This window comes from Cebus imitator, unplaced genomic scaffold (assembly GCF_001604975.1).
Source record: "Cebus imitator isolate Cc_AM_T3 unplaced genomic scaffold, Cebus_imitator-1.0 Scaffold76, whole genome shotgun sequence".
Lineage (NCBI taxonomy): Eukaryota > Metazoa > Chordata > Mammalia > Primates > Cebidae > Cebus > Cebus imitator.
The window spans coordinates 9,713,729-9,736,684 of NW_016107391.1; the positions used below are offsets into that span (position 1 = coordinate 9,713,729).

Genomic DNA, 22,956 nt, shown 5'->3' on the forward strand with positions numbered 1-22,956 from the left:
TGCTCTATAATTATCCCCTCTCCTGAATCAGTTTTTCCCTCCAGAGTCATTCCCAACAGTCTATAAATGCTCTAGTATATCCCACCTTTAAAAACGCAACAAAACAACAAAACTTTCCTTTATCCTGTAAACCTAATCAGCTACTGTCCTATCTGTTTCTACTTATAACAAAATTCATAAAATAATGGTTTCATTTACCCTTTCTCTGATTACCAGAACTGGTTTTGTCAAGAGCAACAACGGATTCCACATATCCAAACACTCCTCTTCTTTCTTGAGCTATGAACTTACTTGACACAGTTGATGATTTCCTTCTTATAACACTTGTCTTCTTTTTTTTTTTTTTTTTTTNTTTTCTGAGATGGAATCTTGCTCTGTCACCAGGCTAGAGTGCAGTGGCATGATCTTGCCACACTGCAACCTCCGCCTCCCAGGTTCAAGTGATTCTCCTGCCTCAGCCTCCTGATTAGCTGGGACTACAGACATGCGCCACCACATCTGGCTAATTTTTGTATTTTTAATAGAGACGGAGTTTCACCATATTGGCCAGGCTGGTCATGAATTCCCAACCCCGTGATCCACCCACCTCGCCCTCCTAAAGTGCTAGGATTACAGGTGTGAGCCACCATCCCCAGCCTATTCCCTTGTCTTCTAAGACACCATCTTCTCAGTTTCCATTACTTAACTAAGTGCTCTTTTACTATCTTTTACTAGCTTCTCCTCTTCTTCCCAATTTCTAAAGGCATTAGCTCTAGTGCTCTAGGTTCAGGTCTTGAATATATTTTCCATATTTACTCTCTGTTTGATGTCATTAGGCTTTAAAAATTAAGCAGAACTACCTGCATACATTAATGATTCCTAATTTTCTTTCTCCAGCCCTAATCTCTTTCCTGAACAGAATTCTGTTTGCCAACTAGACATCTCCTTTGGATATTTAACACATATCCCTAATTTACATGTTTAAACCAGATCCACCCAAATCTCTTTCCAAAGTGTCTCTATTACAGTAAATGGCAAAACTATTTTATCCAGTTGTTCAAGCCAAAAACTTTGGAGTTATGCTTGATGCTTTTATTTCTTTCATACACCATTATCCAAACCATTAGCTAATTTGTTGGTTCTCCCTTCAAAATACATCCTAAATCCAAACATTTCTCACCACTTGTACCACTACCTTAATCAAGCCACTTATACTTCTCACCTGGATCATCATAAAATCCTCTTAATTTCTCTGCCCTCCTACCTTTGCTGCCTACAGATAGTCTTTCTCAGCGACTAGACTGAGCGCTTAAAAGCCTAAATCAAATAATGTCCTTTCCCTGCTCAAAATCTCCCAACAGATATATTGCTACTTAAATAAGGCTAGAACCCAAGGACCTGCAGGATCTAGTCCCTTCTATCTTTCTAACTCTATTTTCTACCATTTTCCCTTGTTCTTCCTTTTGATTCCTTGAACACACCAACCATGCTCAGGGACTGTGCACCTAGACTGAATGGAATGTTTTCCTCCCAGATTGTGAACAACTCATTCCCTCTTGAACGAATATTTAAAAGACAACTCTAATTACCCTGTGAAAGAGAGCTTCAAGAATGAGGGCAGAAAAACAAGTTAGGAGACTAATGTAATAATTGAAAGGGAATATAATGGTGGCTTGGAACAAGAACACATTGGCCAATGGAATGAAGTAGACAAATTCTGAATGTATTTTAAAAGGGTAGGTAAGAATTGCTTATGTATGGATGATGACATGATTTACAAAATTGGCAGTGGGGGGAAGTACTGGGGTAGTAACAGAGTTGAGAATGTAGTGTTTTGAAAACGTTAAATTTGAGATGCCATTAAATATTCAAACAAACAGCTAGACATATATCTCTATAGTTAAGGAAAGAAATCAGGGTCAAATATGTAAATATGGGAGTTACCAGCACATAACCAGTACTTAAAGCCATTAGACTGAATAAGCTCATCCAAGAGAGATAGGGAAAAGGGTTAGTACAAAGATGACCAGCTCCTGTGTCACACTGGCTTTTAAAAATCAAGCATGCTGGGCGCAGTGGCTCACACCTGTTATCCCAGCACTTTGGGAGACCGAGGCGGGCGGATCACCTGAGGTCAGGAGGTCAAGACTAGCCTGGCCAACATGATGAAACCCGTCTCTACTAAAAACACAAAAATTAGCCAGATGTGGTGGCACACGCCCATAATCTCAGATACTTGGGAGACTGAGGCATAAGAATTGCTTGAACCCGGGAGACAGAGGCTGCAGTGAGCCAAGGTTGTGCCACTGCACTCCAGCCTGGGCAACAGAGCAAGACTCCGTCTCAAAAAGAAAAGAAAATCAAGCAAAGGCAGACCCAACAAAGACTAATGCATAGCCAGTAAGAAAGAAGGAAACTATGATATTACAGTGTCACGAAAGCCAAGGGGGAAATATTTTTTAAAAAAGAAATAGCCAACTGTATCAAATCTGAAAAGATGTTAATGAGAATTAGAAACTGACCCCTCTATCTGGCACATGGAAATTATCAGTGACCTTACAAGAGCACTTTTAGTGGAGGAAAAAAAGAAAACATGAATGGAGTAGACTGGGGGAAAAACGGGAGACAATGAAGTGAACACAATGAGTACATACAAATCTTATGAATTCTGCTATATATTGGAACAGAGAAAAGGTAATGACTAAAGAGTGAATTGGAGTGAAGGGAGAGTTTTTTGTTTGAAGACTAGAGCTACCAGAGAATGTTTATATGCCAATATGAATGATTCATCAAGAGAAACTGTTGATGCAGGAAAGAGAAGGAAAAACTAAAGGGCAAAAGCCCTGGGTGGATAAGAGGGATCAATGAGATCTAGCCTCCAAGGAGCTGACTGATGTTTAGACAAAACAACAAATAATTTATTCTTAACAGACAAGAAAAAAACAGTATGGGTACATAAGTACAGTACTTTCATAGATTTGATAATTGGAAAATGAGGGAATCTTCATTTGATTCTTGCTATTTCTCAATAAAGTACAAAGCAAGATCATCAATTAAGAAGAGTAGGTGGTAGATTTAAGGAGAGAGAAGGTGGGAAATAGTCATTATAAAGAGGCCTCAGTAAATGTACTAAATACTATTAAATATCTAAGAGGAAAATTTATAAATACTTTCAAAATTACAGAGTTAACTTTAATCCCACAAAAGTAGAAATAAATAATGATCAACAGGGGGTCAGTTAATAAACTACAGGATATAAACTCAATGGAATACAATTTAGTAATTAAAAACAATAAAACAGAAGTATAAAATTATGCTAATGTCCTAAAATATATATGTGTGAAATATATTTATATCCTTACATAGGCATGGCTTTATAAGCAGAAAAAAGCTTGGAAGAATACATAATGAACTCGTAACATAGTGGAAATGGGGTCAGGGAGCAGCAAGAGAGGCACATGACCCCACAAAACAAAACAAAACAAAACAAACAAATATATATACGTATTGTTGTTTCATTTCTATATGTGCAAAAACAAAACCTATAGATCCAATTCTATGACCTTTACACACACTAATAGTATAAACACCATAATTCAAACAATGATTCATACACAAAGATTTTTCTCATGGTACTTTTTTTCTAGACAGTGGGTCTCACTATATTGCCCAGTCTAGTCTTGAACTCCTGGGCTGAAGTGATCCTCCCATCTCAGCCTCTAGAGTATCTGTGACTACTGACACACACCCCCATGCCTGGCTTATCACGGTACATTTTAATGAAAAACTGAAAGCAATCTAATGTAAGAAAATTATAGAACTACTAAAGTGTTCACATAGTTTAATATCTCCAATATACAAACAGTATAAAGATTAAAAGAAGCACTCTATGCCAAACACCCAGATTATGGTTTTTTAATGACACGGGACTTCATGATAATGTTAAGTGGGGAAAAAAAACCCAGAATACAAAATTAAGAGTATGATCTCAGGTATATAAAACAGTATTTAAAGGAAAAGGAAAATACTGTACGTGAAAATGTCAGCCACGGTTATCCCTGGATGCTCAAACTGTGTGGGGCTGACTTGCATTTCTCTTTATACTTCACCAATGCCAAGTTTTCTACAATAAGCTATTATCACTTTTATGATTATAAAAATGCAAAATTTTACTAGCACCATTACCTTGGGATCATGAACAAATGTATTTCCTTTGGTTCCAGGAGGGAAATCTCCAGTACAAATATATTTTAGACATTCAATGATGGTCTAAAGAAATAGAAAATTATATTATTTCATTATAAGAGAATCACAGTTTATCATAAAATATGAATTCATTACAAAAATGTTATTTATCAGGGAAACCATAAAAGATAAAATCTGACATTATAAAACCTGTAATAAAGATTTGATTAAGTTTTTAAAGAATCATTGCTGTAAGTTCACAGAAATGCTATATAACTAAGAAGTTATCCTAATATAAAGAATTATTGCTTGGGAAAAAAATTGCAACTGGAACCCTTTAAACTAATTCAATAAGAATGGCTAACAGTTAAGTACTGAATTGTACTAAGCACTCTTACACACATTTATTCAACTCTCACATTAACTCTAGGCTGTAGAAGCTTTTTGTTTGTTTAAGAGACAGCGTCTCACTCTGCTGCTCAGGTTGGAGTGCAGCTGCATGATCATAGCTTACTTACTGCAGCCTCGACCTCCTGGGCTCGAGCAATCCTCCAGCCTCAGCCTCCCAAACTGCTGGGATTACAGTCGTGAGCTACCGCACCCCGCCTGCGGAAACTATTTTTAATCTCCATTTTATAAATGACAAAACTAAGGCACAGAGCAGTGAGATCACTTGCCAACAGTCAGACAACTAATAAATGATGAAGCAAAAAATTTTATCGAGGCAGCCAGTCCTCATAAACATTATACAGTACTACTCTCCCTTCTGGTAGTATTTAGCACAATGCTAAGTACATAACAAGCATTTAACAAATAACATTTTTACAAAAACTAAAGTAAACAAGTTCGGCATTCAATTCTCAACCTTCTCTCTTTCTACGCTCTTCACAAATCCTTCCTTTAGACTCTTCTCCCTGCTATACTGACATTGTCTTGCTTTTTCTTAAGTCACCATTCCTGACCAGGACACCTCTTGGTTATTCTTTCCACTCAAATTTCTAAATATTCCCAGGATTTTTAAAACAATAATAATCACAGTAAGTCAGTCGTGCGCCAACTTTAAATTTTTGACTGGGTTTTAAAAACATCCTAACAAAAGTTTTCCAAGTTCAGCCCCACTACATTAGTTACATTTTAAAGCTAAGCCATTTATTTTCCATGCATTACGCTTGGACAGTTGGCATACTTAGAAACTCTTTAGTCATATATGTATCATAACTTTTTAAGGAAATCTTGCATGGGACAACTACTGGGAAGTGAATGCTTTGTTTTGAAAGGAAGGAGACAGCGTTAAAAAACATCAATACAGACCAAAGGCCATCCAGTAGGACGTGAACTGTGAGTGGGTGGCGACAGCTCCCGGTCTCGCGGGATTCTAAGCATACCCTGTACCCAAGACATGCCCGGACATCCTTCCGGTACTGCTTCAGATTAACTCCTAAGGTCGCCGAGGCCTGCCCCGAGGCACTTTAAGAGCCTCCACCTGTGGAGCCATAGGGACGCTTCTGTTTCTAAGGAGAGTTTTGAACTCCCCAGACATTTTATTCTCCGAAAGATGTAGCGACCTGTAAACTTACCGTCTTTCCCGCCCCATTGGGTCCAACCAAAATTGTAAGGGGGCTGAAGAAAGTGATAATTTGCTTATCTTTGTCCTCAATTCCAAAACTCCTCACACCCAGAATGCTCATCTTTTCGATCCGGGACATGTTTGCAAACGTTAATCTCACCAGGGCCCTGGAGCCCACTAAGGTTTAACTGAGGCCGAAGCAGGGCGTGCAGAGAACGTGGGACCCGGCAATCTCAGGGTCAGGAGGATCCGGGCGGCGAGCGAGGCCACAGGACTGCCAAAAGATCCGGCCGGACAACAGCGGGGGAGGGCGGCGGGGAATGGAGCCTTTCCTCCCACACTAGCTGCTTTTCTCGCAGATGGCGAAAGCGGAGGCGGGGACGAGCCCGGGGCTGCCTGCTGGGGACGCAAAGCCGTAGCCGCAAAGCGACCCCGCAACGACGCGCACTCACTGCCGCCCACCTCGGCCGCCCCGCGGGTCACGTGGACCTCTAAGCCCGCGCAGGTCCACGCCGCACTCTGGAGCACGCCAGGAAGTCAAAGCCCCGCTGTGCGTGCGCAGCTCCGATTTCCGGGTGCGGTACGGCCTAGCAGAGGGTTTGGTGTCGTGCGCTGCCGCCTGTGGCCGCAGACTTCCGGGTCTTTGCTGGGGATGGGCAGCCTGGAGACGCACTGACTTTTGGAAGGGAAGATCAAGTCCTGTGACGGATGGCGCTTCTCAAAGCTTGATCCTGCGACTCCTAGAATGGGGAGAAGGGGTGGGATGGGTTGAAGACCCAAGAAAGGGGTCCGTTCACGTCGAAACTATTTTCGTTTTCATTCTCATTCTCTAATGTTCCTGTGGTAATTTCCAGTGATCACATAACATGTGATGACGCCATTGCAGTGGTGGTTAATGGAATGTGTGCATATGTATTCTTGCACTTAGAAATATCAATTTTAATTTCTAATTGAGTAAATGTTGATAATTATAACACATACATGCTCTTTGAGGTCCTCGGTAATTTTTGAGTGTAAAGGCGCGTTTAAGATCTAAAGTCTGGGAACTAAAACTAAAAGCATTCTGCAAATATGAAGAATGTAGAGGTAATCCATTCCGATCAGCGCTGCCACTGGATAGCAATAGATACCTTTAAAAATAAGGGGAAAATAAGTTACCTGTCTCAGGAGTGACTAAGAATATTGCTTTCTTGGAAACAACCTTAATGGAGGGGTATCACATCCAAGGGCCTAGAGGAACATGTATAAAAATTACTAAAACAATGGTAAAGTTTTATTGAAGACAGTTAAATGAAACAAAAACTTGGAATTAATGTAGTGGTATAATTTGCCTCTGCCTGCCTTGGAAAAATGTAGGAAATTTTTCTCCAGTCACACAATCCCAAGCAAATAATGATGCAAGTGGGGAAGACAAGTGAGAAATAGTCTCTTGCTGTACCAGGTTTAAAAAACCTGAAAGTGTCAGTTATTACAAATACTTAACTAATGGAACAAAACATTAAAATTATATAGGAATGTCTTACTTCGCAAAGCAAATGTAGTAAAACAATGGGAAAAGACTAAAGACCTTTTTTTCCATTTTAAAAATTGTAAAATACACATAAAATTTACTATCCTTACCATTTTTTAGTGTACATTTCAGTGATGTTAAGTATACTCATGTACAACCATCACCACCTTTCACCTCTACAAATCTTTTCATTTTGCAAAACATGCTACCCATTAAACAATAACCCTCTCCTCCCCACATCCTCCAGTGCCTGGCAACCAACATTCTACTTACTGTCTCTATAATTTCTTACTAAATATCTCATATAGGTGGAATCATACAATATTTATCTTTTTGTGACTGGCTCATTTCACTTATTGTCCTCAAAGTTCATCCATGTTGTAACATAGAGGTCCCCAACCCGTAGATGGCTGATGGGGGACGGCTGATGGGTAGGCATACCTGGCCTGTTAGGAACCTGGTCTCACAGTAGGAGGTGAGCAATGGGTGAGTGAACATTACCACCCAAGCTGGGCTTCAGATAAGTGGGGGCATTAGATTGTCATAGGCGCACAGGCCCTATTTTGAACTGCCTGTAAGAAGGATTAGGTCGCCCATTCCTTACAGAGTCTAATGCCTGATGACCTGAGGTCAAACAGTTTCATCCCAAAACCATCATCCTCCCGAGCCCTATCTGTGGAAAAATTGTCTTCCATGAAACTGGTCCCTGGTGCCAAAAAGGTTGGGGACTGCTGTAGCATATATCAGAATTTTGGTCATTTTTAAGGTTGAATGAGATTCATTACTAACATCACATTTTGCTTATCCATTTGTTGGTGGACATTTGGGTTGCTTTCACGTTTTAGCTATTGTGAATAATGCTGCTATATACATGGGTATACAAATGTCACTTCTGGATCCTGCTTTCAGTTCTTCTGGGCATATACCCAGAAGTGGAATTATTAGATCATACAGTAATTTGATTTTTAATTTTCTGAGGAGTTGCCATACTGTTTTCCACAGTGGTTGTACCATTTTACATTTTCACCAACAGTGCATAAGGGTTTCAATTTCTACGTATGCTTGCCAACACTTGTTATTTTACGTTTTTTTGATGGTAGCCATCCTGATGAGTGTGAAGTGGCATCTCACTGTAATTTTGATTGGCATTTCAATAATGATTAGTAGCATCTTTTCATGTGTTTATTGGCCATTTGTATATCTTCTTGGAAGAATTGTCTATTCAAGCAGAGATCATTTTTTTAAAGCCAGATTTATTGAAGCATAATTGACATACAGTAAAATTCACCCTTTTCCAGGGTACAATTCCATGAGTTTTGACAAATATAAACATTTGTGTAAACCACCAAGACCATTTAAATAAATACTGTGGATACTTCAATATCAATAGGAAGAGAAAAAACAAATCTACACTTTATTTCACTTACCACTGTAAGTTCTGACGGATAAAATTTCAGAAACGTATTTCTGAAAGCAATAAAAGAAGTGAGAAATGTAATTACCTCTACTTTTAAAGGAGAATTTTATGACCCAAAGTAGCATAAGAAAGTAGCAATCACAGGCTGGGCACAGTGGCTCAAGCCTGTAATCCCAGCACTTTGGGAGGCAGAGGTGGGTGGATCATGTGGTCAGGACTTTGAGACCATCCTGGCCAACATGGTGAAACCCCGTCCCTACAAAAGATTTTAAAAAAAGAACACTTAGCTGAATGTGGTGGCGGGTGCCTGTAATCCCAGCTACTCAGGAGGCTGAGGCAGTAGAATCGCTTGAACCCAGGAAGTGGAGATTGCGGTGAGCTGAGATCGCACCATTGCACTCTAGCCTGGGCGACAGGACGAGACTCTGTCTCAAAAGAAAAAAATTAGAGAAAGAAAGAAAGAAAGAAAAGAAAAAAACTAGCAATCACTGAGACAACATATTGCTTGTCTTTGGTCTCAGTATGAAGTACCCAACATCATCTCTTATGCAGTTTTGCTTTTTTAAAAAGTGAAAAAAGTTGAACTTGAATCTAATCATACCTTTAGATGTAATTTTCAGTTCACAGGAATTACAAGGATTAAACTAACAGCACTACAGGGTTGGAAAAGGCAAATCCAGAAAGTGGAAACTCTTACAAGACACCATTATCATAAAAGCAAAGACTGTTGTAGATTTTAAAAGAGTTATTAAAAAACATATTGTTGCAAATTAAAAGATTTGAGATATATATCACCCCAATGGAAAGTATGGTCCTATTTTGGAACTCGGTTTGGTCATAGACATATGAAGGAAATTTGGGAGATAAGTGGGGAAATTTCAATGTATACTGGAAATTAGATAATAAAAAATTCTTGTTAATTTTATTGTATTAGGTGTGATAATATTTTGCTATGTAAGAAAATGATCTTTTTTGAGATGCATTGGAAGTATTAGTGATAGTGCATCATGCTGTCTGTAATTTTAAATAGTTTGGAAAAAAAAGCGAATTGAAAGAAAAAAATGGACATGACAAGGTAACTAGTTTCCATTGCAAACAAAATTTCAACTCTGTAACTGTGGAAACCATAAAACTAAGATAAAAGCTCTAGGACTGGGTGGAAAAGATTTGTACTCAAAATGACTAATCCTTAAAATAAAAAGGCAAATCAGTTAAGTCTCTACTTCTTAGTAAACTACTACTTCCAAAAAATATTTGGTTTTACTGGTACTAAAATTAATGAAATGAAAAATAAAACTACTATGGAGATACTATTTTATACCTAATAGGGAACCTCTTTATTTGCTCGCTCTCTCTTTTTTTTGTTTTTGTTTGTTTGTTTGTTTTTCTAAGACAGAGTCTCGCCAGGCTGGAGTGCAGTGGCACGATCTCAGCTCACTGCAACCTCCACCTCCCAGGTTCAAGCGATTCTCCTGCCTTAGCCTCCCAAGTAACTGGGACTATAGCAGTGCACCACCACGCCCAGCTAATTTTTGTATTCCTAGTAGAGATGGGGTTTTACCATGTTGGCCAGGATGGTCTGGATCTCTTGACCTCGTGATCCACCCACCTTGGCCTCCCAAAGGGCTGGGATTATCGGCGTGAGCCACCCCACCCATCCTGAGACCCTCTTTATTCTTACAATACTTTCTAACATAATTCTGCCTTTTTTCTGATGTTAATATTGGTACATGAGCTTCTTTTGACTAGTGTTTGTCTAGTACAACAGTAAGTCCTTGCTTAATAGTATGGATTGGCTCTTGGAAATTACAATTTTAAGGGAAGTGAAACCAATTTTATCATAGGCTAGTTGATATAAACGAGACAAGTTCATAGGTCATATTTTTGGTCATAAAAACGTCATTAAAGTACTAAATAAAGATGAAAACACTTCTATTCAATATCAAACATTGAAACAAATGTGAGCAATAGACACATTTAAGAAAGAGTCATAAAAGCAAGTAAAATAAATATTTACCCAACTATTCCAGTTCAAGTTTGCAAGTGGCTGAAGCTTATCCCATCAGCTCAGGGTGAAAGGTGAGCACCAACCCTGAACAGGATGCCATTCCATCACAGAACACATACACACACACACACACACTCACTCACTCACTCACTCACTCACTCAGTCACGCAGACCGGGACCGTGTAGATGCATCAGTTCACCACACATGCACATCTTTTGGATATGGGAAGAAACTGGAGTACCCAGAGAAATCCCACACAGACATCAGGAGATGTGTAAACTCCACGAAGACAATGGCCTGGCCAAGAATCAGTAATTGTTTTCTCATGAAAGTTATAACATACTTATTCTAGGACTTGTTATATATCTTTTTTGTTTGTTTGTTTGTTTGAGACGGAGTCTTAACTGTTATCTAGGCTGGCGTGCCGTGGCGTGATCTTGGCTCACTGCAACCTCTGCCTCCCAGGTTCAACCAATTCTCCTGCCTCAGCCTCCTGAGTAGCTGAGACTACAGGTGTGTGCCACCGCACCCAGCTAATTTTTTTTTTTTTTTTTTTTTTTAGTAGAGATGGGTTTTCCCCGTGTTAGCCAGAATGGTCTCGATCTCTTGACCTCGTGATCCACCGGCCTCAGACTCTCAAAGTGCTGGGATTACAGGTCAGAGCCACCGTGCCTGGCTGACCTACTATATATCTTTCCCTTGATTTTCATTCAACCTTCCTATGTCATTTTGCGTTGTGTACCTCTTGAAAACAGCTGATAGAAGATTGCTAATGCAATTTTATAGTATTTGCCTTCTAATAAACGATTTTAATCTGTTTTCAATTACTGTGATTGCTGGTAAATTTAGGCTTATGTCTTATTCCTGTGCTTTTTCTTTGCTTCTTTGTCTCCTTTGTTGCTTTGTAAAATAACTGATCTTTCTTTATTCCTTGTTTTACTCTACTGGTTTGGAAGATACACAATCTATTCTTTCAGTGGGCACTCTTATATGTTTCACATTTCCATTTTGAAGTCTAACGTTAATATCGTTAGTATTCTTCTGAAAAAGAACTGTAAAATGTGCCAACTGATCACCCTCAACCTTCCACATTATCACTGTTTAGTATTTTTGTTCCTCATTGTCTTCAAATAAGAAAGAAAATAAGTGAAATCATTTATTTTTAAGCCAGTATTATTTATTTAGGTTTACCAGCACATTTATCAAACTGATTCCCACTGCTTCTGCGTCACTTCTTCCTTCTGGGCTCATTTGCTCTCCCAGAAAAACCTGTAAAGCCTGGTGCTAACAGACCTTTGGGGAAAGAAATCTATTCCCAGTGCTGATATCAAGATTAAACAAAACAATTTTTGTGAAAGCACTTTATAAATTGTAAAACCCTGTGAAAATATAAGATTCCTTTTTTCTGCATTGAATATTTTCAGAGAGTGATCTGGTAAAATGTAACAAAGGCTATAAAAATGATTATACAAGTTTCTTAGCATAAAGAAATTTTTTAAAATTTTACACAGGTGTTTATAGTAGCATTGTTTAAAATTGTGGAATGCTAAACCCCCCCCCCCAGTGCCTGCAAGTTGGGAAATGTTGATGGAAACTATGGTGCCATCAATTTCACCTAATAGCAGGTAATCACTAAAATAATAAGTGGGAAAGCTGTATAGATATGTGAAAGAGAAATATTAAGTAAAAAAGAAATACAACTGCATATATTCACTGATTAAAACTCTGTAAAACTGTCTATGTGTTACTATGGATTGGAAGATGTTTTCAAAAAACTGATAGTTGCTATATCAAGAGGTTCTGTGTTTGTTTTCCTATAATGTTATTTATTCAATTAAAAAAACATATTAAAGGGAGATTGAAAGTGTAGAAGTTCGAATAGAGTCAAGAAGAAAAAGAGATATTATCAATTTACATTTAGTTACCATGAATAATTTGGGGCATCATCCCCAGTTGATTAGAATCAGTTCATGGAAGAGTCATTTGACCTTAAGGACTGCACAGTAAAAACCACAGTTATCAGTTTTAAAAATATGTTGCCAATGTGTTACCCGCTAATAGAGATAAAGGTTTTAGGACAAAAGGATGGATGTTACCCACCAATATAACTTTTCAATATTATTCAAAGTCCTTTTTCTAAATTATAAAATTACCAATAATTATTTAAAAATCAGAGTACTGATTGCCTATTTCTTTCTATTTCTCTATAAAAACATGGATTTTTAAAAATCCAAATGGTAGTTCACATTGCCTCTGAACTTTAAAGCTTTGCTCTCTTTCGCCCGGGAGTTGTGCTAAAGATGTTTTTGTTACTTCAGGCTCCCAGCTGCAAGTAAAAGACTTCTTGAGTTTCCACAGTACGGTAATCCTCACTTAATGTGATCAATAGGTTCTTGGAAACAAACTTTAAGGGAAAGAAAGTATAACAAAACCAATTTTACCATAGGCGAATTGATATGAATGAAGGTTATGTTCCTATGGCATATTTCTGGTAACAAAAACATCATTAAACTTCTAAATAAAGACCAAACATGTCTACTATTAAACATTGAAACAATTATCAGCTATACTTACATAATTATTTACCCAACTATTCCAGTTGAAGGTTGAAGGTGACCAGAGCCTATCCCAGTAGCTCGAGGTACAAGGTGAGCACCAGTCCTGGATAGGACACCATTCCATTGCAGGGCACACAGACACACACACAAACAGACACACACACTTTCACACAGACTGGGACCGTGTAGACATGCCAATTCACCTCATGTGCACATCTTTGGGATGTGGGAAGTTGTGCGAACTTCACATAGACAATGGCTTTGGCTGGGAAGCAATTGCTGTTCTTATCAACAATATAATAAAATGACATAGACTAAGCAAAGTTATTCAAGGGCCTGCTCTATTCACATTAATTTGTTCAAGGAATACAACAAAAGATAAATACAGCTGTTGTAAGTGCCTGCTTGTTCATTCAGTTATTTACTCAACAAATCTTTATTTTACTGTCTCCAATAGGCTAGTCCTCAAGGATAAAGAGATCAATTCAATAAAAACCTTATTCTCAAGGAGCTCATAATCTACTGGTAAAATAAAAAGGTGCCAACTGCATTTTACTCATGGAATTCAAAGTCTTTTTTGTGAGATGGGGTCTGGCTATGTGGCCCAGGATAGTCTTAGACTCTTGGGCCCAATTGACCCTCTGGCCTCAGCCTCCTGAACAAAGCCTTTTTAATAATAATGGTAAAAACAATCATTAACTTTTTTCAGTGTGCAGTATTATTATTATTATTATCATTTTTGAGATGGAGTCTCACTCTATTGCCCAGGCTGGAGTGCAGTGGCGCAATCTCGGCTCACTGAAATCTCTGCCTCCTGGGTTCAAGAATTCTCCTTTATCAGCTTCCCAAGTAGCTGGGATTACAGGCACCAGCCACAATGCCCAGCTAATTTTTGTATTTTAGTAGAGACAGGATTTTACCATGTTGGCCAGGTTGGTCTCGAACTCCTGACCTTGTGATCTGCCTGCCTTGGCCTCCCAAAATGCTGGGGTTATAGGCATGAGCCACCACACCGGGCTGCAGTATTATTTTTAATACACTTTTTATTTTAAGTAATTTTACCTTTATAGAGAATTTCAAGATTGTTATAGAGAGTTCCAGTGTGCCCCTGTTGTTAACATTACTATGGCACAATTGTCACAACTAAGTTATTAATATTGGTATATTACTAAACTCCAGGCTTTTTCTAATTCCCTTAGTTGTGCTCATTGTCCTTTTTCTGTTTCTGAGTGTTATCCATGATACCACATTGTATGTAGTCATCATGTCTCTTAGAGGCCTCCGGCTGTGTCAGTTTCTCAGACTGTGCTTGTTTTTGATGACCTTAACAATTTTAAGGAGCACTGGTCAGGCATTTTGTCCTTCCATTTGAGTATGCGTAGTGTTTGTCTCACGGTTAGGCAGAGGCTCCTGGTTTGGGAGAGGAAGATGACAGAGATAAAGTTCCATTCTTATCACATCATATCGAAGGTATATGCTATTTATTTTTTTTTAGACAGTCACTCTGTTGCCCAGGCTAGAGTGCAGTGGCATGATCTTGGCTCACTGCAACCTCCACCTCCTGGATTCAAGCAATTCTCCTGCCTCAGACTCTTGAGTAGCTGGGATTATGGGCATGTACCACCATGCCCAGCAAATTTTTTTGTATTTTTAGTAGAGATGGGGTTTCACCATGTTGGTAAGCCTGGTCTCGAACTCCCAACCTTGTGATCTGCCCTCCTTGGCCTCCCAAAGTGCTGGGATTACAGGCATGAGTCACCGGGTACATGCTATTAACATGATGTTTCACTGCCACCGTTGACCTGGATCGCCTAGCTGAGGTAGCGTTGATCAGGTTTCTCCACTGTGAAGTTACTCCTCTCATTCTCCCCTTTCTATATAGTTCTCTTTTAAAAAAAAAATTTTTTTCACTCTGTGTATCCTACACTTACGGAAAGGGGGTTGTGTTCCATCTCCTTGAGGGTGGAGAAACTACATACATTATTTTTAATTCTTGGGCATGGAAGTTTAAAATCATTAACTTTTATTTGATGTTTGGCATTAATAAAGCTCTTTCAAATACATTATTTTACAGGTCCAACTCTGAGATAGTGTAAAGTCTGGTTGGGGAGATCAGACTTACAGAGGAAAAGTTAATAATATGACAACTTTATAAGAAATGTAATTTGTGCACCCATGTTCATAGCAGCATTATTCACAATAGCCAAAGGATGGAAGCAACATTAGTGTCCATCGACAAGCCATGGATAAACAAAACATGTTATAGACATCCAATGAAATATTATTCAGCCTTTAAAAGGAAGGAAATTGACACATGCTACAACATGGAGGAATCTTGAGAACAGACATTATGCTAAGTGATAAAAGCCAGTCACAAAAAGCGAAGTACTGTATGCGTATATGAGGTACCAAAAGTCATCAAATTCATAAAGACAGAAAGTAGAAGAGTAGTTGCAAGGTGCTGGGAGAAGGAGGGCAGGGGTTGGGAGCTGTTGTTTAATGGGTACAGAGTTTCAGTTTTGCAAGATGAAACAAAAGAATCCTGGAGATTCGTCACACAACATTATAAATGTACTTAAGGCTACTGAGCTGTAACACTTAAAAAATGGTTAAGATAGTAAATTTTATGTTATGTGTATTTTGCCACCATTAAACATTTCTAAAAGAAATACAATTTTCAATAAGAAGTATTTTTTATAACTAGCCTTCCAATAAGAGCCCACAGTTTCACTATAAAACAGAGGCTGTAAAATGGTACATTATACAGTTGCCAACATTTTTCAAATGTTGGCAAAAAAATGTACCAGCGATTTTATATATAATAAACAGGCTTTTTTTTTTTTTGAAACAGAGTTTCACTCTTGCGCAGGCTGGAGGGCAGTGGTGCGATCTCAGCTCACTGCAAGCTGCCTCCCGAGTTCAAGCAATTCTCCTGCCTTAGCCTCCCGAGTAGCTGGGATTACTACTCAGCACACATCATCATGCTCGGCTAATTTTTGTAAAATCTTCTTTGAAAAATTGAATGATCTGGTAATGTAAGCCCAAGGGTGTCACCTGGGAAGCATCAGCTGGAGCTAAGCAGCACTTGCCACCTTTAGACAGATCATGCATACTGTGGTTTCACGTGACCCCCACCAGCTTTGATGTGTTACACCCTGCCCGTTTCACTCACTGGTCTTGAACTCCTAAAATCAAGGGATCCACTGCCTGGGTTTACCAAAGTGCTGGGATTAAAAGCATGAGCCACTGTGCTCAGCCTAATTTTTAATTTTTTGTACAGGTGACGCCTCACTATGTTGCTCGGGCTGGTCTTAAACTCCTGGGCTCAAGCAATCCTCCTGCTTCAGCCTCCCAAAGTGCTGAGATTACAAGCAGGAGCCACCTTGCCCCGCCTCCTATGGTATAATTTAAGCATTCAGAACTTTGTGTATTTAAGGTACTAAAAGAACACGTTATTTGGCAATTCCTCTGAAACTTTCACCTAAGCTCTAACTTCCTCAGTGTAACACAAAGGTGTGAGGGGGAATCAGTGCGAACTCTCTCATATTCTCTGGGAAGAAAAGGCTCCTGCCAGAACTTTGTTTCTTTTCTGAGAACACCATTTTAAGAGCACTTTGATCAAGCCTATTGTGATTCCTACCTCACTCCTGACAGATTTTCTTCTTCTGCAATCTCAAGGAAAACATTTCTCAAATGTGCAAATCAGACACGTCTAACCAAGAACCCAAAACTTCAGCACAAACAAAACCAGACATGGTACAAGAAGGCTGCCACTGAAACCCAAGACTATCTCTATCCTTCCAGTGCAGAGCTAAGATTGCATGTATATTAAAGGTGTGTCTACTTCCCAGCTGCCTCTACTCATACAGAACTGTACCTAGCTTTGGAAAAGTGTTCTGGGCAACAATTTGTGTTTGGTGTCATCTGTTATCGATACTCAAGACAGGCCTAAAGTCAGGCTTCTAGGCTGCCAACACAGAGCACTCTGGGAGGCTCAGAGAAGCACTCTATTAAAAACAATGGCCCACATACACCTCCATCATGTCTGCTCAGGCCAGGGAAAAAGGAAGTGTGTGGTCTAGGAGGTGGCCTCATTTGCACCTTTCTGGGATTACAGGTCTGAGCCTAAGGAACAAAGGCTGATTCCCCTAATTTGATGGCCCGCCCAAGGTGTGAAAGGACACCCCCATGCTTGTGAGACATAAAGGAGAGGACATGTCCATGTGTTATGAATATGTGACAGATATTTATTGGTTGCCTTCCCAGCATCTGTCCGTCTTACTACTACCTGGAACCCCACATTTCTCAGCTATGCAGTTGAGGTGAGATGAGGGTCACCTCTAGCTCCAGGGAGAGCTAATCACCCTGATCACAGTTCAAGGATGAACACGTGACCCTTGTCAGAAAGAGACTGAATTCGAAAGCTTTTGATTAAACAATCAGAAAAGCACAGCTTACTTTTTCCTGCTGCTCATGAACAGAATACATATAGATCTAGGAGTCTGGACATCATCTTGGGACCTCAGTGGGAAAGCTGCCCAAGAATGGAGTCAAGGAAGAGTCACTGAAGCCATCAAAATGTAAAAGAGCCTCCATTTCTGGACTGTTTGATTCTATGACACAATACGTTCCCTGTTTATCTTCAACCACTTTAGGTTAGGTTTCTAGTCACTGGCAACAGACAGGATCCTAATCAAGACCCCACTGAACCAAACTTGACCCTGCCAAGGCTTGGCAGTCTCCGTTTTAGTTACTATCTTCCCATCAGTATTTTCAATTTCTTTTAAGACAGATTAATCTAGCTACAGTCATGGTAGAACATAGACGATCTGAAAAAACATTCCCAATATTTACATATTTTAGCATAAAACTCTGTTCAGTGGTTTACCTTATACTTCTCCTTTTTGTACACATCTTTTAAGAGGAACTCAATCTTCCGATTTTAAGAAATGCAAATGGGGCAATGATGTATTAACCCAAAGATTTTCTTTGTAATAGGAAATGTTTTTAAAGGGGAAAAATAGGGATTTTTATTATTAAAAGATAAAAGTAAATTTATTTTTTAAGATACAAGGCATTGGAAACATTTAGTTTCACAATATGCCATTATTAGGCACTCTCTATCTGATTGTTAGAAATTATTCATTTCCTCAAAGACAGACAGAGAATAAATTGATTGGGGATGCAGGCTTGTACTATGCACTTTCTTTGCCAAAGGCGAACGCAGAACATTTTAGAGCCATGAGGATGCTTCTGCATTTGAGTTTGCTAGCTCTTGGAGCTGCCCACGTGTGTGCCAACCCCACAGCACGTCCCACAAGTGCCTTGGTGAAAGAGACTTTGGCACTGCTTTCTACTCATCGAACTCTGCTGATGGCCAATGAGGTAATTTTCTTTCTGATTCCTACAGTCTTTAAAGTGCATAGGTAATCATTTGTGATGGTTCCTTTACTATACAGAGAGATATGTTATAAATAAAATTCTGAGCATGTTAGTACATGGGTGATAAGTATATCATTAGCCAACATTCCATTAAAAATTATGAATGCCAGTGTGCTATAAAAAGTGATTATATTTTCTTTCCTTTTCAGACCCTGAGGATTCCTGTTCCTGCACATAAAAATGTAAGTTAAATTATGATTCAATAAAATGATTGCATGAATAAGTAAATTTCCTATTTTAAGCTGTAAATCGTTAGTTATGATTGGAGCTATTTAATTTTCTATACTTTTGTTTTCATATGGGTGGTTGTGAATGTCTATACAATGTCTATACTTAGAAATATGAGGAATGGCTTTTTAACAAGTAGAATCCTTTCAACAAGTGGTTTAGGCTCTTTGGGGATGTTGTTAGTTTGCCTCGCAAAGAGCCTCATGTCAGGGATTCTTTCCAGAAGGATTCCACACTGAGTAAGAGGTGCCTGCTAGTCTCTGTGCAGTTCTGACTCTGGTCTTCCTCATTGTAATGTCTTTCTGAAAGTATTAGCAACTTAGAACTATATGTTTAGAACCATGGGCAGTAGACATTGAAATATATAACAAATGCCCTATATTAATAATTTCTGCATACTTAATTATAACTATATGATGATATTGTATGCATTTGAATATGTCCTGGTCATATGAAAATGTAAAATATATAATTTTATTTGTTTAAATGGAATAAAATCAGCGGCTAGAACTGTGAAATCACATTGAGGTGAGTTTAATGCATAATGTATTACACTTCCAAAACATTTTTTTCTGGTTACATAATTAAGTTATATCCTTTATAAAACTCCTCAGTAATCATACAAGCTTCATCTACTTTTTGAAAATTTTATCTCAATATGTGGTGGTTTTTGTTGTTGTTATTGTTGCTTCTGAGACAGAGGCTTGCTCTGTCGCCCAGACTGGAGTGCAGTTGCACAATCTCGGCTCACTGCAACCTCCGCCTCCCGGGTTCAAGTGATTCTCCTGCCTCAGCCTCCTGAGCAGCTGGGATTATAGGCACCCACCACCATGCCCTGCTAATTTTTATATTTTTAGTAGAGATAGGGTTTCACCATGTTGGCCAGGCCGATCTGGAACTCCTGACCTCATGATCCACCTGCCTCAGCCTCCCAAAGTGCTGGGATTACAGTTGTGAGCCACCACACCCAGCCTGATTATGTGGTGGTTTGTTGCCTAGAAAACAAACAAAAAACTCTTTGGAGAAGGGAATTCATACCACAAACAAAGCCAAAATTTGTGGACCAAATTATTTTAAATAATTATTTTTTCATCAATAAATTAAAATGTATATATGTTTATTGTGTACAATATGATGTTTTGAAATACATGTTTATTGTAGAATGGCCAATGGATCATATCTTTATACCTTGTTTTGATTATTTGCATTTTAAAAATTTTCCTCATTTAGCACCAACTGTGCACTGAAGAAATCTTTCAGGGAATAGGCACACTGGAGAACCAAACTGTGCAAGGGAGTGCTGTGGAAAAACTATTCCAAAACTTGTCTTTAATAAAGGAACACATTGACCGCCAAAAAGTAAGTTATACACATTCAGTGGAAGCTGTATTTGTCTGGCTGTGCCTAATTCTATGGAACTGACAGTTTCTGATAATACCTACTGTCATTTTTCTTTTTTCACAGAAAAAGTGTGGACAAGAAAGACGAAGAGTAAAGCAATTCCTAGACTACCTGCAAGAGTTTCTTGGTGTAATAAACACCGAGTGGATAATAGAAAGTTGAGACTAAACTGGTTTGTTGTAGACAAAGATTTTGGAGGAGGACATTTTATGGCAATGAGAATGATGACCAATGAAGGGTTAGGCCTTAATTTTCAGTGTAATTAAACTTCAGAGGGAAAGTAAACATTTCAGGCACACTGACACTTTGCCAGAAAACATAAAATATTTAAAATATATTTTAGATATCAGAATCATTGAAGTATTTTCCTCCAGGGAAAATTGATATATACTTTTTTTCTTATTTAACTTAACATTCTGTAAAATGCCTGTTAATAATATTTATGAAATTGTTGAGAATTTGGTAAATTAATATTTATTTCATGTTATATTGTGTTCCAATAAAATAAAAATAGACAACTGTTCAATTTGCTGCTGGCCTCTGCTTTAGCAGTTGAAGGTAGCACGGTCCATTGAACACATGCCCAGTTTGGAGGGAGGGTCTGAGCACATGTGGCTGAGCATCCCCATCTCCCTGGAAAAGTCTTGGGGTTATAAAGCACACCAGAGGTAGAAGTGATCTAGCAGGACTTAGTGGGGGTGTGGAGAGCAGGGACACAGGCAGGAGGTGAACCTGGGTTCCTCTCTACAGTAGACTCAGAACCTGGGATGGTACAGGGTAAATTGCAGGGAAAAAAAAATAAATGAATGTGCTTTCCAAGACTGATTGTAGAATTAAAATGAGTTGTAAGGCTTTCCCTTGTAAAAGGTCAGTGTGGGAACCTGTAACTGGGTTCCCTCCGAGTCTATGAGAAGAATTTTGGCAGACCAATCCCATTGCCAGTATAGAGAGGACCCCAGAAACCCCCTGGCAGGGCCTACAGAGGTTCTTACCCCACCTGATCCTGCAGCACAACAAAAGGAGCAGAAAGACACTGGTAAGGCAGTCTCATTAGAAAGGCTGAGTTCTGTATTCCCAGGGGCAGGGCATGCAACACTCCAATCTGCCTCCTTACGACTATCAGTAGCATCACTAGAGATTCCTCTGTTTGAGAAAACTTCTCAAGGATCTGGAAAATATGCTCTTTAAAATATTTTAAAACTGATATAGACCCAGAGAAGAGACCCAGTAACAATATTCAGCTACATCGTCCATTCTGTCATTCTTTCATTCAACAAATATTTATTGATCACAGGCTCTATGCTGGGTGTGGGATGCAGCTGTGGGCCTGTGCTGGAGGTCCTTAGAGGCCAGTACCCCTAGCCTGGGCTTTATCTGAATGGATTGCAGCAGTATTGGGCTCCACTGCTTTGTGAAGCAATTGCTCCTGCTCTTTCTGGCCATGGGAGAGGGGCCTGAGCAGTCAGACACAGATTCCCAGGGAGGAGAATGCAACTTCTTCCAAAGAAAAAGATGTGTTTTCCTTCCAGCAGACACCCAGGCATGGTGGTCAGGACCCTGCACCAGGTCTCCAACTTGTGCACACACCAAGCCCCAGGACTGGGAGCAGAGCCAGTGAGGGAGGAAGTGGATGAGCCCAGCACCATGCTGACTGCTCTAGAAAAAGGCAGGAGACAGAAACAGGAAACTCAACTTGCAAAAAGACTTCATCTCAACTTAATTCAATTCGGCAGATTCTGAGTTCCAGTATGCTCCAGGACTATTCTAGGGGCTAGGATTCAACAGTGAATAAAATGCAAAATCCTTTCCCTTGTACACTTATATTCTCTCAAAAAAGTTCATTTTCCCTCTTCCTTATAAGGGTCCAATATAGTTAATAAGGACTTAAGACTGGACTACTGGGCTGGGTACGGTGGCTCACGCCTGTAATCCCAGCACTTTGGGAGCCTGAGGCGGATGGATCACGAGGGCAGGAGATTGAGACCATCCTGGTGAAACCCTGTCTCTACTAAAAATACAAAAAATCGGCTGGGTGTGGTAGCGGGCGCCTGTAATCCCAGCTACTTGGCAAGCTGAGGCAAAAGAATCGCTTGAAGCCGGGAGATGGAGGTTGCAGTGAGCCGAAATCACACCACTGCACTCCAGCCTAGTGACAGAGTGAGACTCCATCTCAAAAAAAAAAAAAAAAAAAAAGAAATATTTTATTTACAAATCATTTTCTTAAAGTTTTATTTTAGCACATAATTTAAAAAATATTTACCTATAACAGAGAAAAAAAAAAAGTTATGCCCTGCTTTCACCGGGCACAGTGGCTCATGCCTGTAAGCCCAGCACTTTGGGAGGTTGAAGCAGGTGGATCACAAGGTCAGGAGTTCAAGACCATCCTGGCCAACGTGGTGAAACCCCATCTCTACTAAAAATACAAAAATTAGCTGGGTGTAGTGGTGCATGCCTGTAGTCCCAGCTACTTGGGAGGCTGAGGCAGGAGAATTGCTTGAACCCAGAAGGTGAAGGTTGCAGTGAGCCGAAATTGCCTTCACTGAACTCCAGCCTGGTGACAGAGCAAGACTCTGACTCAAAAACAAAACAAACAAACAAAACAACACTGGAATATCACATCTAAATTCCCACTAATGAGCCCTTACCAATCTGCTAGGTAC

At 39.4% G+C, this 22,956-nt stretch overlaps 2 protein-coding genes across 3 annotated transcripts in view; one reads left to right on the plus strand and one right to left on the minus strand.

Moving 5' to 3' along the window:
* RAD50 (RAD50 double strand break repair protein) overlaps positions 1–6,427 on the minus strand; it is an 89,924-nt gene extending 83,497 nt beyond the window's left edge. The window contains exons 1-2 of the mRNA XM_017532451.2: positions 5,742–6,427; positions 4,165–4,248 (exon numbers count right to left, since the gene is read on the minus strand). Coding sequence (XP_017387940.1) covers positions 4,165–4,248; positions 5,742–5,870 — 213 coding nt within the window. The 5' untranslated portion in view covers positions 5,871–6,427. The remainder of the gene's footprint in view (positions 1–4,164; positions 4,249–5,741) is intronic.
* A 12,001-nt stretch (positions 6,428–18,428) lies between these two features.
* On the plus strand, positions 18,429–20,820 carry IL5 (interleukin 5). 2 transcript variants are annotated; one of them, XM_017532454.2, is made up of 4 exons: positions 18,429–18,610; positions 18,817–18,849; positions 20,126–20,254; positions 20,360–20,820. In XM_017532454.2, exons 1-4 carry the CDS (start codon positions 18,467–18,469, stop codon positions 20,456–20,458), a joined length of 405 nt encoding a protein of 134 aa, XP_017387943.2. In that variant the 5' UTR covers positions 18,429–18,466; the 3' UTR covers positions 20,459–20,820. The 2 variants fall into 2 exon arrangements, with proteins under 2 accessions (XP_017387943.2, XP_037595853.1); XM_037739925.1 differs by having other exon boundaries at positions 18,452–18,610; positions 20,126–20,258; positions 20,360–20,659.
* The last annotated feature ends 2,136 nt before the right edge of the window (positions 20,821–22,956 follow it).

What these genes read in the sequence shown, in the direction of transcription:
- IL5 (XM_037739925.1), top strand. Translation starts at nt 18,467, where the DNA reads ATGAGGATGCTTCTGCATTTGAGTTTGCTAGCTCTTGGAGCTGCCCAC. An exon ending in CTGTTCCTGCACATAAAAAT is followed by an intron (nt 18,850 to 20,125) that starts GTAAGTTAAATT and finishes TTCCTCATTTAG; the next exon opens with CACCAACTGTGCACTGAAGA. An exon ending in CATTGACCGCCAAAAAGTAA is followed by an intron (nt 20,259 to 20,359) that starts GTTATACACATT and finishes CTTTTTTCACAG; the next exon opens with AAAAAGTGTGGACAAGAAAG.